Source organism: Argiope bruennichi, chromosome 10, assembly GCF_947563725.1.
Source record: "Argiope bruennichi chromosome 10, qqArgBrue1.1, whole genome shotgun sequence".
In the NCBI taxonomy this organism is placed as follows: domain Eukaryota; kingdom Metazoa; phylum Arthropoda; class Arachnida; order Araneae; family Araneidae; genus Argiope; species Argiope bruennichi.
The window spans coordinates 68,944,646-68,959,193 of NC_079160.1; the positions used below are offsets into that span (position 1 = coordinate 68,944,646).

The following is a 14,548-nucleotide window of genomic DNA, read 5'->3' on the forward strand; positions in this document are numbered from 1 at the left end:
GATCAAAAGCTTCTCATCCCTAGATTTTGGGATGCTCCTTCCGGTTGGCTTTTCAAAATTTGCTTTATTTTTAATGTATTTTCTGCAGTATGCAAATTAATTTAAACTTAAAAAATATAGCGATACTGTGGTAGCAACAATATAAACCATGTTTTGTTGTAACAACTAATAAAAATACAATCCTATGTCTAAATGTTTGGAAATCAAATTCTAACAAATTGCCTACCATTCATATTTCACAGTAAAAGTGGATTAATCCATTTCCAGACTACTAGACATTAAATTTTAAAATAATCGAAAAAAATAACGACAAAACAATCATTAGCTTTATTTTACTTCGTAGACTTGTTAACGAATCAAAATCGGAATTATTCTTTTAGGCAGATGAATATTCTTTTAAAAAAGAAATTTTATGTGAATTTCCATTTAATAATATGTTTATTTTTAGTTATTTATAAATTATCAAATTTTTAAAAAATAGACGTGCTAGGGAAATTTATCGCTTTATTTTAGTTTCTTACCCTCTTAATTATTTTTATTAATATCCACATGCGTGAGATTCGAAAATTTATCCAAATGGACATTTCCTGTTGCATTATTTGGGAAACAAATATTAATATGCAATTAAATGTTTTTAAAGAAAACACTGTTGTATTAGGATATTGTGGCGCCCCGATTTTAAAGTATTGTTTTCAATATCCGATTGTATCAAATTCCATTCTCAAGCGCATTATGCAGAGTAAATCTTTCGGTCATGAAACCCTTCTGCTACTACAATAAATGCATTTGAAGTAAGAGATATCAGGTGCTCAGTTGTCCTGTTCATAGTACCAAGATTCATAATTATGAGATTTTTAACCAAAATGTTTTTTCTATTAGCATTCTAATTTATCTTGGATCCTGTTGTTATCGCTGTGTACCCAATTTTTGATATTCATAAGAAAATAAGAATGCATTTTTTTATACATTTTCATTTCATCTCAGTTTTCCATTCAATATGAAGTAAATTCTACTTAGGAATTAAATTCATTGGGGATTTTCTTATACACGCAGTTTTAATAATTAAAAAATTTTATTATTTCATCAGTGTTATAATTATGGCTTCCAAAAAATTTGTTCCAGCTTTCGAAGCTAATATTTAACATTATTTGCCGCCATCATATTTTAATTAGCAATACTATAAGCAAACAATACACAAACTGAATTCGGCTGGGTAGTACAAAATTGCACTTCCTAGTAACCGTCGTCATGAAACATGATACAGCGTAGACAAGGAAGACAAAACTGTAATGTTTTTTTTTGTTTAAAAAATCAATCATTTAGTAGATTACCATTTTTTAGTGTCGTCAACCTCCATTCAACATGTAATTCCGTCGTGAAAGGGAATAAACATCATTCGCTTTTCAAAGTAATTCTTTTTGAAAGCATCGAAACAAGATTGGAAACGTAATTGCATTTTAATTTGCCGAATGGAATAAATTTACTAAATTGAGGATATAATTTACAGGCAGATTAACACTTGATGAACAAAATGAATAACTTCACCATAAATTATTTTCATTGAAAAAATACTACATTCTTTATTTAAATTGTCAAAACAGCATATTAATAAATGGAATTCAAGAACGCACTTTAATTTGTGTATCAATTCATCAAAGCCGGATTAAGTACTCTAACGGCCCTTAAATAATGCAAGCCTCAGCGGGGAAAGGGGTCCTTTTTTACAGTCTCTAACAATCTACATTTGACACTTTCTATTATTCTTGATTATTTTTGTAAAGGTTTATCTGACAAAACATTTAATAATGAGGTAATATCGAGAGAAATGATTTCAGTATTGCTAGTAGGGATTGCAATACCGGTATTACCGGGATACCGAATACCGGTATTTTGAGCCATTTGTACAGTTTTGTAATACCGGTATTCACAAGTTTAAATGCCGGTTTTTTGGTATTTACTAGAAATTTTTAAAATTGTCTCCACTATATGTTCAGGGATCGCCAACATAGCAAAATAGCATACGTTTTTGTTTTTATGTCTCCCTAACGGGCGAAATCAATTAGCTAATTAATGGCTTAATTAATTGCTTAAATCGAAATTAGCGAAACATAGATTATCCCTGAAAGAAAATATTGTATCCATAACGACTGATGGAGCAACAATTATGAAAAAAGTTGGAAAGTTGATTGGTGCAAATCAGCAGTTGTGCTATGCACATGGAATTCAATTAGAAGTAATAAATGTATTATACCAAAAAAATAAAGTACAGAAGAATCCAAATACTGTGGATATAGAAACTTCGGATTCCAACTTTGAAGAGAGTAAGAGTGAAAGTGATATTGACAATGAAGATAATGATAATGTAATTGTTGAAGGATATATTGCTAATGAGGATGAAATATTATCCTATCAAGAATTGCTTCCTATAATTTATAAAGTTCGAAAAATTGTTAAGGTATTTAAACGTTCCCCTACAAAAAGGATATATTACTAAAATATATACTAACTGAAAATAAAACAGAATATATGTTAATAATAGATTCTAAATCATGTTGGAACAGTTTACTCCTAATGATGAAACGATTTTTGAAACTGAGAAATCCAATTCAAAAAGCAATAATCGACTGAAACCTGTAAATTAATTTTTCAGATAGTGAATTCGACTTAATATCCAGAACTATATCAGCTCTACTTCCAATAAAACAGACTATTGAGGCATTATGTCGGAGAGATTCTAATTTATTACCAGCTCATGCAACAATAAATTTCATGTTGCAGTCACTGAAAGAACAGCACACATCACTATCTGAAGAATTATATATTACATTGAAAAATCGCACAGAAGAATAGCGTACCGAAATAGAAAATGTCTTATGGTATTTACCTAATTATAATGATTTTAAAAATGAAAATGAAAATGAAAAAGAAGAAAAGAAAATAACCGATTCAAATGCGATTAAATTCAGAGTAAATTTTCTTAAAATTTTTTACCTACAGACCTATCCACATTCAGAAGAATTCGGTTCAATTATCGAAGTTTATGATGTCACTACTGTCGATAGTGCAAAGGAATTGTCTCTTGAACAAAAATTAGAATTAGCGATAAATAAAAAAAATTTCAACCAACCAAAATACAATACAGAAATCAACTATATCCATAACCATCCGACGAGAAATGGATTTATTTGAAGATGAGGGATTTAGAGGTAAATACTTAGAAAAAGTATATCGCGCATTGCTAACTGTACCACCAACTAACATAGATGCCGAAAGAGCGTTTTCGACAGCTGGTCATTTTTACACAAAATTATTTTTCAGGCTTAATGACAGTACAATTGATGATGTTTTTTAAGATCACATTTCAAAATTTGTAATAGTACCACAGACTGAATAGTAATATTTACACTTTTTTTGTGATTTAAATAAATAAGATGTTTCTTTACTTTTTTGTCATTATATACTGTTATAATTTATAAGTTACAAAATATTTTGTGTGATATTTACCCTCTGTAACAAAACTGGCAATTAAAACAAAGAAACATCTGCGTTTTCTTTCTTTTTCTAAAATTTTTAATACCGGTATTAAAACCGGTATCCCGGTATTAAGATTTAAAAAATACCGAATACCGGTATTGTAATTTTGGTCCGGTATTGCAATCCCTAATTGCTAGTATAGAATAAATAACGGCTCAAATTTTACTCTTTTGGCCCTAATGAGGATATATATAGTATATATGTCGGAAATCAGCAGACTTCATTCCCTATTGGGTAAATAAATGGGATTTTTATATGGGACATAAAATGTTAATTATGCAAAAATTGGTAAAGGTTAAAATGGTTTCAAATAAAATTATAAACAAATTAGCATTTGAATAAACTCATAGGATGACTGTTGAGAAATATTCAGTGATAAGGTCTTATAAAAACTAATTCAGTTATTTTTATTCTTGTTTCAGGTATCGGAATGGACGATTCGTTTGTTCTTTTAGCAGCGTGGAGGCGGACAGATGCAAAACTCAGCGTCAAAGAACGTCTTGGGGAGACTTACTCAGAAGCTGCTGTATCAGTCACCATTACCTCTCTCACCAACTTCATCAGCTTCTGGATTGGTGCCATAACTCCTTTCCCGTCTGTCAGAATTTTCTGCATCTACACTGCCACAGCCGTCCTCTTCACCTATATCTACCAAGTAACGTTCTTCGGAGGGTGTATGGCCATCTCTGGACATTGCGAAAAGAAGCGACTACATGCCATGTTCTGCGTTCCGACCATGCCAAAATCCTTAGCTGGTAAGAAAACTCTTTTAAGGGCTTATTGTTGCAATCATATTCTGATTTCTCATAAGCTAGGTATTTCAGGAGGCTCGGCTCCACAAAAATAAGTTGATGCAGCATAATCAACGATGACTTTTACACTATAAAAAAACCATTAATCTACCAACTATTAGATTCGATAATATTTGAATTTCATATCATATGCCTAACCTTTTTGTTGTCTGAAAGGTGTTGAAACCAACTTTTAGTGAAACAAAATACAGCAGATATTTCATCTAGGGAAATATTTAATAATACAGTCAAATTATATATTCTCACTAATAGTCCCGAACGTATCTAAAGTACAAGCCTAGAAGAAATTTCGCGACTGCGTACCAGTGAGTTCAATGAATTACGTCTATTATGGATTGAAAATGGAACAATTTTCGCTCTTTCTCATCTCATTACCTCATTCATCAAGTAAATATACATCTGCTTTAGTTCCAGATAATGCCAGTCATACTTGCATCGTTTAGCATCGAGCATCTTTATCAGTCCTTCAAAGCAAACCACCTAATAATTATTATACCAATACAGCACCAAAGGAAATGCATATTTATTTCTTTAGTGACCAATAATATATTTTCTAACGAGAATTAAAAAGTCCGTTGTCAAATCAATATTGCATGTGCTGCTTATGTTGATCTCAAACTAAAACCTTCATTTTCCTTAATCTCAACAGAATCTTTCTTTATTGTGTATAATTTAGAACAGTACTTTCATTTCTATGAAATGTAGCTCATCAAAGTTGGTTGATCTTGCTAAATTAATGCAAATATAGAAAGCGAATGTCATGTCCCCGATGGCGACTAGTCCTTTATTTCTTATGATAACGAATTATTTTTATTTCTCTCTACCGATGATGGCGTTTGCATTTATTATACAGGGTAATTCAAAATATTGCGATTACAAACGGCTATAACTATTTAAAGAAAAACAATTTATGGGTTATCTTATCGATAAATACTTTTTCGTAATAATAACACATAATGTAGACGGAACTTCAAATTTATATACATACGTCATAAATGTTCTATGCGACTTCCCGTGGTCACACGGACAATATCTAAGCGGTAGTCCAATTCACGCCATACATTCTGAAGCATGTCTGCAGTCACCGATGCAAGCGTATTGCAAATGCGTACTTTGAGTTCTTCAATTGTTTCGGGCATGGGAAGCATTTGAGGAGCACATGCATGTGTATGTGCGCCCTTGGGAAATATGCGAAGCAAAGTACGATTTGTAATTCACTTGCATCGGTGACTGCAGACATGCTTCAGAATGTATGGCGTGAATTGGACTACCGCTTAGATATTGTCCGTGTGACCTAGGGAAGTCGCTCAGAATATCTACGACGTATATATGCAAAATTTTGAAGTTCCGTCTACATTATGTGTTATCTTATAGGTAAATTCTTTTTCATTAATTAGTTAGTCATTTGTAATCGCTTATTCATTTTGTACAAGGTAATTTGGAAATCCTTCCACTATCATGGGTAGTTTAAGTATGTGAATTATATATTTTGGTATCAAAAAATCATGGATTCCCTATCCAATTTCACCGAAAATTTGACGTTTGTATAAGTCTGGTGCACGCTATATTTGCAATATCGTGTCAAAATATACTCAAGTTGGAGAAAAGTTTGTAAAAGATGAGCCACCACCGCAGATATAGTCCTTTTCAAAGCTACAACGATTCGAAATTTCAAGGCCTTTTCCAAATTTGCTAAAACGCTAGATATTACCTATTTCACTATTTCAATGAAATAATGCTTGAAAGATAGCATGTCGTTCCGAATATGAAATATTATTCTTATTTCAAAATTTATACGGCAAGTATATATATATTTAACAGTTCAAAATCAATAAAGACAGTGTAGTTTCTGTAATAAAAAGCATGATTAAGAAAATAAAACTTAAAGGAAACGAAATCTATAAATTGCCAAGTGATACTTCACAAAAATTGTCTTTTCAGTCATTAATGGAGTACAGGGAGAAAATATAAGCATATCCGCAAAACAATCTCTATTGTAAGATTCAGAAGATTCTCTTAGAGGAATTTTTAATTTTATACATCGTTAGAAACGCTGTTGTGCTCAATTTCTATTATGATATTATCGATTTCGCATTTAATGATATATGACATCGAATAATCTTTATAAATCAACGTAGCAATTAATTCTAAAAGGGGGAAAAAAACTACTTGAACAAATTTAAGTATCTGCTCTGTTCATTAAGTCTCTTATATGGGTTGAAATAATAGTAAATGCCCCAGATAGGATGTTCTTTAATTAAGAGGTTAAATAACATCATAGGTTAAGAGGTTAAAAGGTTTAGATTTCCAAGAAACTTTTTCCCTTTATTGGATTGTTCTACTTAAGAAATCAATGAAATTTAATGAGATCAAACTTAATCCTACAATCGTTTTGAAATCTTAATGACTTGTAAGGCTCCTAAGAATGCCTTTTTGTTGATTTGGAAAAGTGTTGTCATTCACATGTTTACGTGTTTTTTATCTTTTAAGTGGTCATTCATGTTAGTCCAAAATACACACCAAAATTCAGAATGCAGTCTGAATGAAATGCAGACTGTTGTTTGCGATTCTAATTTTTGCTTATAAAAAAAATTGCAGTTTACAAATCCTTTATCGTAAGTTCTTTTGCGCGTCTACAGTATAGTATCTTATGCGATTTAAGCGCAGAGTTTCTTTAAGAATTTACTAGCAAAAATAGTAATTATATGTGCACATTTTATATTTTTACAAATATGCTAGACATAAGATTAAAAAAATATTTACAGATATTGATAATGATGATAATTTCAAATCGCTTGTGTTGGATTCAATTGTGAAGATATTTCAGACAATGGATATAATAGACTTGTTATTATAAATAAATTTAGGCTCAATCCACAATAGTTTAGAATTTTGAAATAACTAATTACATAATAATAACTTAAAACAATTCTTTGCGTTTTTTTTTCAATTATTTTAAAACATAAGTAGACTCCTTTCATCTGGAGCCTAATTGGATACAATATCCTTCGTTGGACGTTTGCCATTAGATATTTGGGAAATCATTGATATTAAAAAACGTATTATGAGAGCTAATACTCTAAAAGAATTCTTTCTTCATTCAAGCCCACAGCGACAGATTTGTATTCTCTTATTATATTTAGAGGAAATTTTGATTCTGCGTTATTTTCTTATAAATGCTGCTGACCATGTTAGTTTTTTCACTTTGGTATGGTGTATATGGTTGAAAAATGAAGCATACCCTAATAATCAATCTCGGCAGGGTTGGCACGTGAAAAGCAAGGATTTGTTCAAATTTAACTTGTGACCCTCAAATAAATTTCGTGCTGCAATATAATGATGAATAAGCCACTGAATTATTACATTGGACAAATTATTCTTCAAATACGGAGGGTGGCCGGCGACTTGGCCTTAGGCTTCCCCATAATCGAATCGTCCTGGGTTCGATTCCTGGTTCGCCATGGTTGTTCTCTACCTTGTGTTCTATCTGTGAGATATGTGAATGAGCCCCCTGTGAAAAGGGGTTGTGCAAGTGAATGTGTGTGTTACCATCTGTGAGTGAGTGAATGTATGTATGAATGAAGTCCGTCCCGTAAAAGGGTTGTGATGCATGAGTAGTTAAATCGCACACTTGGCCCTAGATGGTGCTACTAAAACAAGAGACGCTCTGTCGGTTTAAAATCGCCGACTTAGTCAGTGGTCTTGTCTATGACAAGTGCCATAAGAAACGACAACAAAATACGAAGCGTATAAAGAGTTTATTTTAGAAATTATATTTTAATTCCTTACGCGTCTCTGTCGATGGGTTCAAAATGCCACATGCAAAAATAAAATGTAAATTTGACATAAAAAACTATGCATGGTGAAAATTTTTGTGCAATGTTTTAAATGGGATATACAATATGGCGGTTGATTTAAATTATCTGATTATAATTATTTTAAAATGGAAATAATATAAAAAGCTTTCGTTTATTTCAAAAATGAAACGAACCAAAGTAAAGGTCTTTCGAATCGGAATTTCAATGAGCAAAAGGCATGCATCATCACAATGCATTTAATGAATGACGAAAGATAGTTTTAAAATGCATGTTAGCAAATGCAAGTGCGGATAAAGCGGAATTTTATTACGTTGCTAAATACCAGCCTGAGTAAAGAGTAATTTTATGCTTTACTCAGTCAAACCGTTCAGGCTTACCTTTTGAACAATGGGCAAATAGTTCAGGTGAGCAATTCATTGAATAGATGAATCACACGTGCTCAAATTAGAGAAAGAAAACGTTCTAGATCCTTCCAACTCTCTGATTATCCAAACAAGCTGCATTATTTTCGGGCTGCTTTATTGCGCATATTTTTAAATCGTAAAAATATTTCTAGATGTTGCAGCTGCACCCAGAAATGCTTGTCATGTAAAAGGAATTTCGCGAAATTGCAATGTAGTTTAGAAATTTAAACATCAAATTTGAATTCCACAAGTTTGAACTTATGACATGATATTTACAATACCACAGCTTAAAACTGTCAACAAAAAGATCATTGGAAGGGGGCGGACATGGATTAAGTTTGTAATGATCATTTTCAGTATTGCTTTGGCTGATTAGGAGATGTGAAAATATCAACTCACTAAATTCCTAAAGATGAAGAGTTTTATTTAGAAATGCCGATTCAGTATTGATTTTCGTGTATTAAAAAAAAATGTGTTGAAAATCAAATTTATACTCTTTCGTATAATATGTATATGTATGTGTAATATAACATAACATAGACGAAATGTAATCGTATATACATATATCGATCGTATATATCAATCGATATCTTGCAACTCAATATGACATAAATTATGCTTTCAATGATTATATACTTTTCGAGCGATCGAAATGGGCATTAATGCTTTTCTCGTAGCTTTTATTATTAGAAATGGGGATTTTCATGGTAAACATGAAGAATCGATAAGCGAATCAATTTCAATTAAATACAATTTCTATTAAGAATCGATTTCAACTAACTTGGCGATTATAAAATAACTTTATTGATATGCTGCCATACAAAGGAGATTAATCCTTTTAGTCTAGCCTGAGCGTTTCTTTGCCTCATCCATCAGGTTTCAGAGAAAGCAACTGGATAACTCCATAATTATTTTTCACTACTAAAAGATATCGATTTACTGTCTTGATTTATAAATTTGAATTGTTTAGAAAAGATTCAGAATGTTCTGTCTAGAATTTCGAACACGTAAGTTTTCTAAAGGAGCTAGTATAGATGACTTTGCAGTAACATGACAAACATAAAATTACCGAATTTTTATTACATAAAGTTATTACATTTTTAGCATTTTTATTTCTGCTGTATTTAATATTTTAGAATTATGAAGCAAAATATGAAAAATGTAAACAGTTTTAAAATATACTTTGTTTCGTTATTGGATGTGTTTCTAACTAATGAAAGCAGCAGTCTAATTTTTAATGAAATTTATTATAATATGCCTGCAACAGGACTTTTTAGGTGAGTCACTGAATTATGTAATGATTTATTCTTAACACTATGATAATAATGGCAGTTTAGTACTAATATCAAATAAACCCTCTTCCTTCTCAGTTGTCTATCTTAAAGCATTTTATAATGTCAGTTCGAAGGAACATTCTTATAGAATGTCTTCTGGCAACTTTAAGGGAAACCATTGTTCAATAACTGGTATACCATTATAAGTTTAAGAACGAATTTCTGATTGCACTCAGGCTGTCTACAAGAGAATTTTCTGGTTTCCCTCAAACCAAACCACAAATATAAAGTACTTCCCTCTGAGAATCGTCCAAAAAGACAACATGCCATGAGCTTCTACCAAGACGCTCCAATAATAATTTGAACAACATAAAATAAATACGATTTCTGGGTTATCGGTCTTAAACTTCGCTAGTCGAAGTAGGATTAGGATAATAATTTTGATTTTAGTGGGTTTTTTGGCGGCAATTGAAAATAAAATGCTTGCAAAAAAATTGCACCTTATTTATTACATAATCAAGCATTTCCTATTAAGACAATTTATATATGCATACATAATTATTTGCTTTATTGCGCTGATAATTATCTGCCTTTCCCTCCAAGACATTTTATATTTTCAATTATTTTTAAATACGGTTACGTTATGATCCGGAAGCAGAGCGTAAGATCAGTTATGATGCTCAATTCCATCAACGATTAGCCAAGCGCAGACGTCTGGCGCTCTCAATCTCTCGGGGTTAAACAGTTGGTTAACTTCTGACCATTTGCAAATTTTCAAGTCTTAAATAATAATATCTACTAAGAATGCAAGAATGTTCAGTTGGAAGGGAATTCAAAATGGAAGGGGGGGGGAGGTGATTCACCCATAGCTTTAAAAATATATTCTTAGCAGCTTGTTTGGAGAATATCTGCATTGAAATTCTTTAGAAATGATTCAGAAAAATTCAAATTTAAACTTTGGAATAAGAATTTTAAGTGATGACGCATTCTTAATTTCTAAAATAGTTGCACATTTGAATTACGTGTTAACACTTGTTCATTTGCGAAGATCAAAGAATTGTCTAAAATTTCATAAGTTACATGACACTCCTTGATCCTTTACCACAACAGTGTATGATGATTTTCAAGTAAATTTTTGATATATAAATATATACATTTGGGAGAGTAATTACTTGTTTTTTTAGCAAAAAGAACAATATATTTCGAGCGCATGATCCGAATGAAATGCGTCGAGAACATCTATTCCTCTTGTAGAACTTTCATTTATGCATTAATTATAATCATTAGCACATTGCAGTTTATAATATACACTACGTAATAATACATTTCTGCATTACATAAATTAATATCTACTTAAATTTTGATTTTTTTAAATTGATTTTAAATAATTTAATGATTTTATTTGTCAATAAAAAAAATATCTACATCAGACTGAAATTTTAATTACGTTTTAAATATATAAATTTTAAAGCTAAATTTTTAATAAATAAATTGTTGATTAAAATTTTAATGTATTTTAAATGTTTTGAATTATTTTTGCTGCATTCTTCATTTTTGTTTATAGTAATTTGAGCAATTGAGCTTGAAAAATTAAAATAGCATGACGTATATTGTCAAATATACAAGTAGCGAAATTATTTCCGCATTTGCTTACAAGAAAATTTATAATTCAATATTTCTAATTCTTATTTATCTGTAATTTTCCTTTTTTTATTAAATTCAAATTTTAGATTTGAAAATCTTCCGTCATATTTAAAAAAATAAAGTATTTCTCCATTTCCCATGAAAATTAAAAACATTTTAAAGCAAATTGTATTATATTTATCCAATTTTAAAGCAACTATATTATATTACCTATAAATTTAAATATTAATCCCTTCATCGCCATTCCCATATGTTATGCGGTTACTGAGTTATTGGTTCTCATCTTTATAAGTTATAATTATCCCACCGAAAGGCACCTCAGATTTGAGGCTGAGGATCCTTCGGCATGGTGCTTAATTCTTTCCACCCAGATGGGTACAGAAATGTGTAAGGTCGATTACCCCTTACCGATGAAATGCTTCCTACGGGAAGGGTTGTATCATAACCGGTGATAGCCCTTAGGACTCAACCACAGTTCTCGCCAATGCTGTCGCTGTGGCCCAGTCATTATGCTTGTGCCTCAAGGTGGGTCCGAGTAGTCAGTGTGTGATTATAAGCTGAAATTAATTAGACGGTATAATTCGATAAAGTTTACACAATGTAAGCGCAAAGTATTCTTGTGGGTTGCTAAATGAATGAGTTAGACAGCACATTCCTGGAACAATAGGTGTCGTCTAATTAGTTAAGGAAAAAAATAAAGCAGATTAGGGTAAATAGCAAAATAAAATTTCAAATTTTGATTAAATTTTGTGGTAAAAAGGGAGGAATCTATAATTTCATAATGCAAATAAATTCAGTATCAAGTGTTTGTCAAAACTAAAAATTAAAAAAATTGAATTTAATAAGACTAAATTTTAAAAAAAAATATTACTTGGTAAATCTAAACCTATCATGATTGAAGTATTACCTTCATTGCTTCTGATGCATCTAAGATGAAGAAATCAAGCCAATTTTTGTAAAGCTAATTTGAATCAAGATCTACAAGTCATGGAGTTCCGCTTATAGAAATTTAAATGATGAAATATTTTTGTTTCATCTTGTTTATTAAAATTTATAAATTCTTATTTTTGCAACATAATGAAACCTTTTTATATTCGTTTTATGCTATGATATTCTAATTATTTATTTTCGTTTTTAAAAACTTTCATCTTTTTTTTTAAAAAGTAAAAATTCGTTAATTTCTAGTTTTTAACTTCATCTTTTTAAAAATAAGTTAATTATGTTTATATTTGCTTATTGCTGTTTTTCTATATCCAGTTCTCATCCACTCTAATAAATATAGGTTTCATAATGGTGTTTTCATAATGCTTAATTACTGCTTTTCTCGAGTAACTATTTATTAGTAATCATTTCTGTGCTCTACATTCAGTAAAAAATTATTGTAGATATAATGATATTAAAATGAATTGTTTGTCAACACTCTGTTCTGTTCAAATGAGACGTCAATAATTTGGTGAGCTTCTAAAACCTCCTTTTTTTAAAATTCTAATAGTAGTAATTATTTTAATAACCAGAACTATCAAAATATTAGGCTTGTGACTTTGAAGAATACAGAAGTAATGTTTTGAATGGATTATAGAACTCATTAACTTGTTTGCGCAAATAACTGCTTGAACTACTACAGAAGACTACTACAATAGACTAATGGCGCGACAGGGCGAGGTAGTCGGGGCACTTGCCTTAAGCGCTATTACGAGAGGTCGCAAAATCAGTTTCATTAGTGTGTGTGCCCTAAACCTTCCTTGATTCGATTTTAACCAAATTTAGAAAAGTTATTAGTTACAAACTCATTAAAACTGAGAGGGTTCCTCACATAACCACTGCGGGAAAGTAAGAATCTGTAATCGCAAGTTGCTCAGAGATTCTATTTTCGAACACAACTGCATTTTAGAAATATACAGAGCTTCTAAGAAGTTTTTAGAACACTTTGAAGAATTTTAGATAATTTTCGATTCTGTTCGGAATAGTCTAGAATATATACATACATGTATAATATACATTTTCGGAAATTTCAGGTCACTCTGCATGTTTAGGAATATTTTAAGCTTTCCTTTAGAAAATTCTTACAGGTTTGATGATAATCTAGAACATTTTCGAATGCTACTGCACTTTAGATTTTTCCGTATTTTAATTAGAATTATGCTGTTGTAAATCACGAAAAAAGGTGAATTAGAAAGATTAAAATCAAGGAGTAGAAAGAAGGTTTATGTTGAATATAGGAAGGTTGCGGAAGTTTTTGTAAAATCAAATGGATGAGGCATAAGAAGGTATCACACCGAATATATAAGAAAAGAAAAGGGAAAAGATATACAATTCATTGAAGGAAAAAATTTATATTGGAAAGATAGGAATTATTTTTCCTATCTATGTGAAAAATACAAGGCGACAAAATCAATTATATGGAATTTTTTGATAGAAATATATCATTTCTTTACAGAAAGCAAAACTTTAATCACATAACGAAAACAACAAAGAAGGTGAGATGTAAGGAAATAAGTCAGTAATCGTTATACTGCTTGGATCAGCAGAATATTCAATGGCAATTTTTTTTTCAAACCTGTCAAAAATGGATAATGCAAGTTTATTGTATTTTTTGCACTAATTTAAGTCACTTCGTACGACATTCATATCGTGCAAGTGACTGAAAGACCTAAAGGGACTTCGAAGACTTCGAAGACTTCGAATGATAAAATTTTAAGAAAAACCAATAGTTGAAATAAAAATATAAAAATAAAATGTCATCCATAAAAATAAAATAGTAGAAAAGTTATTTTGATACCAGTTTCTGATATTAAAACTGAACATAATCTGAAAACTGAATAAAATAACTACATATTTTTTTTTTACGAAAGAGGGACTATGGAATATGATATACAAAAAAACAAGAAAATGTGATATTTTTTCTTGAATTATAGTATCAAAATATTAATAACATTTAAAATTTGGCATTTAAAAAAATCACCACCATAAACCAATTATTGCCTTCTTTGATAAACTTCAAATGAAAAGGTTACTATTTATCGAATAAACATTAAAATATTTATAAAAAAATATAAAAAATT

The 14,548-nt window shown here is 30.5% G+C and overlaps 1 protein-coding gene across 1 annotated transcript in view; it reads left to right on the forward strand.

Moving 5' to 3' along the window:
* LOC129988606 (patched domain-containing protein 3-like) overlaps positions 1–14,548 on the forward strand; it is a 103,070-nt gene that overhangs the window by 65,592 nt on the left and 22,930 nt on the right. The window contains exon 2 of the mRNA XM_056096866.1: positions 3,957–4,289. Coding sequence (XP_055952841.1) covers positions 3,957–4,289 — 333 coding nt within the window. The remainder of the gene's footprint in view (positions 1–3,956; positions 4,290–14,548) is intronic.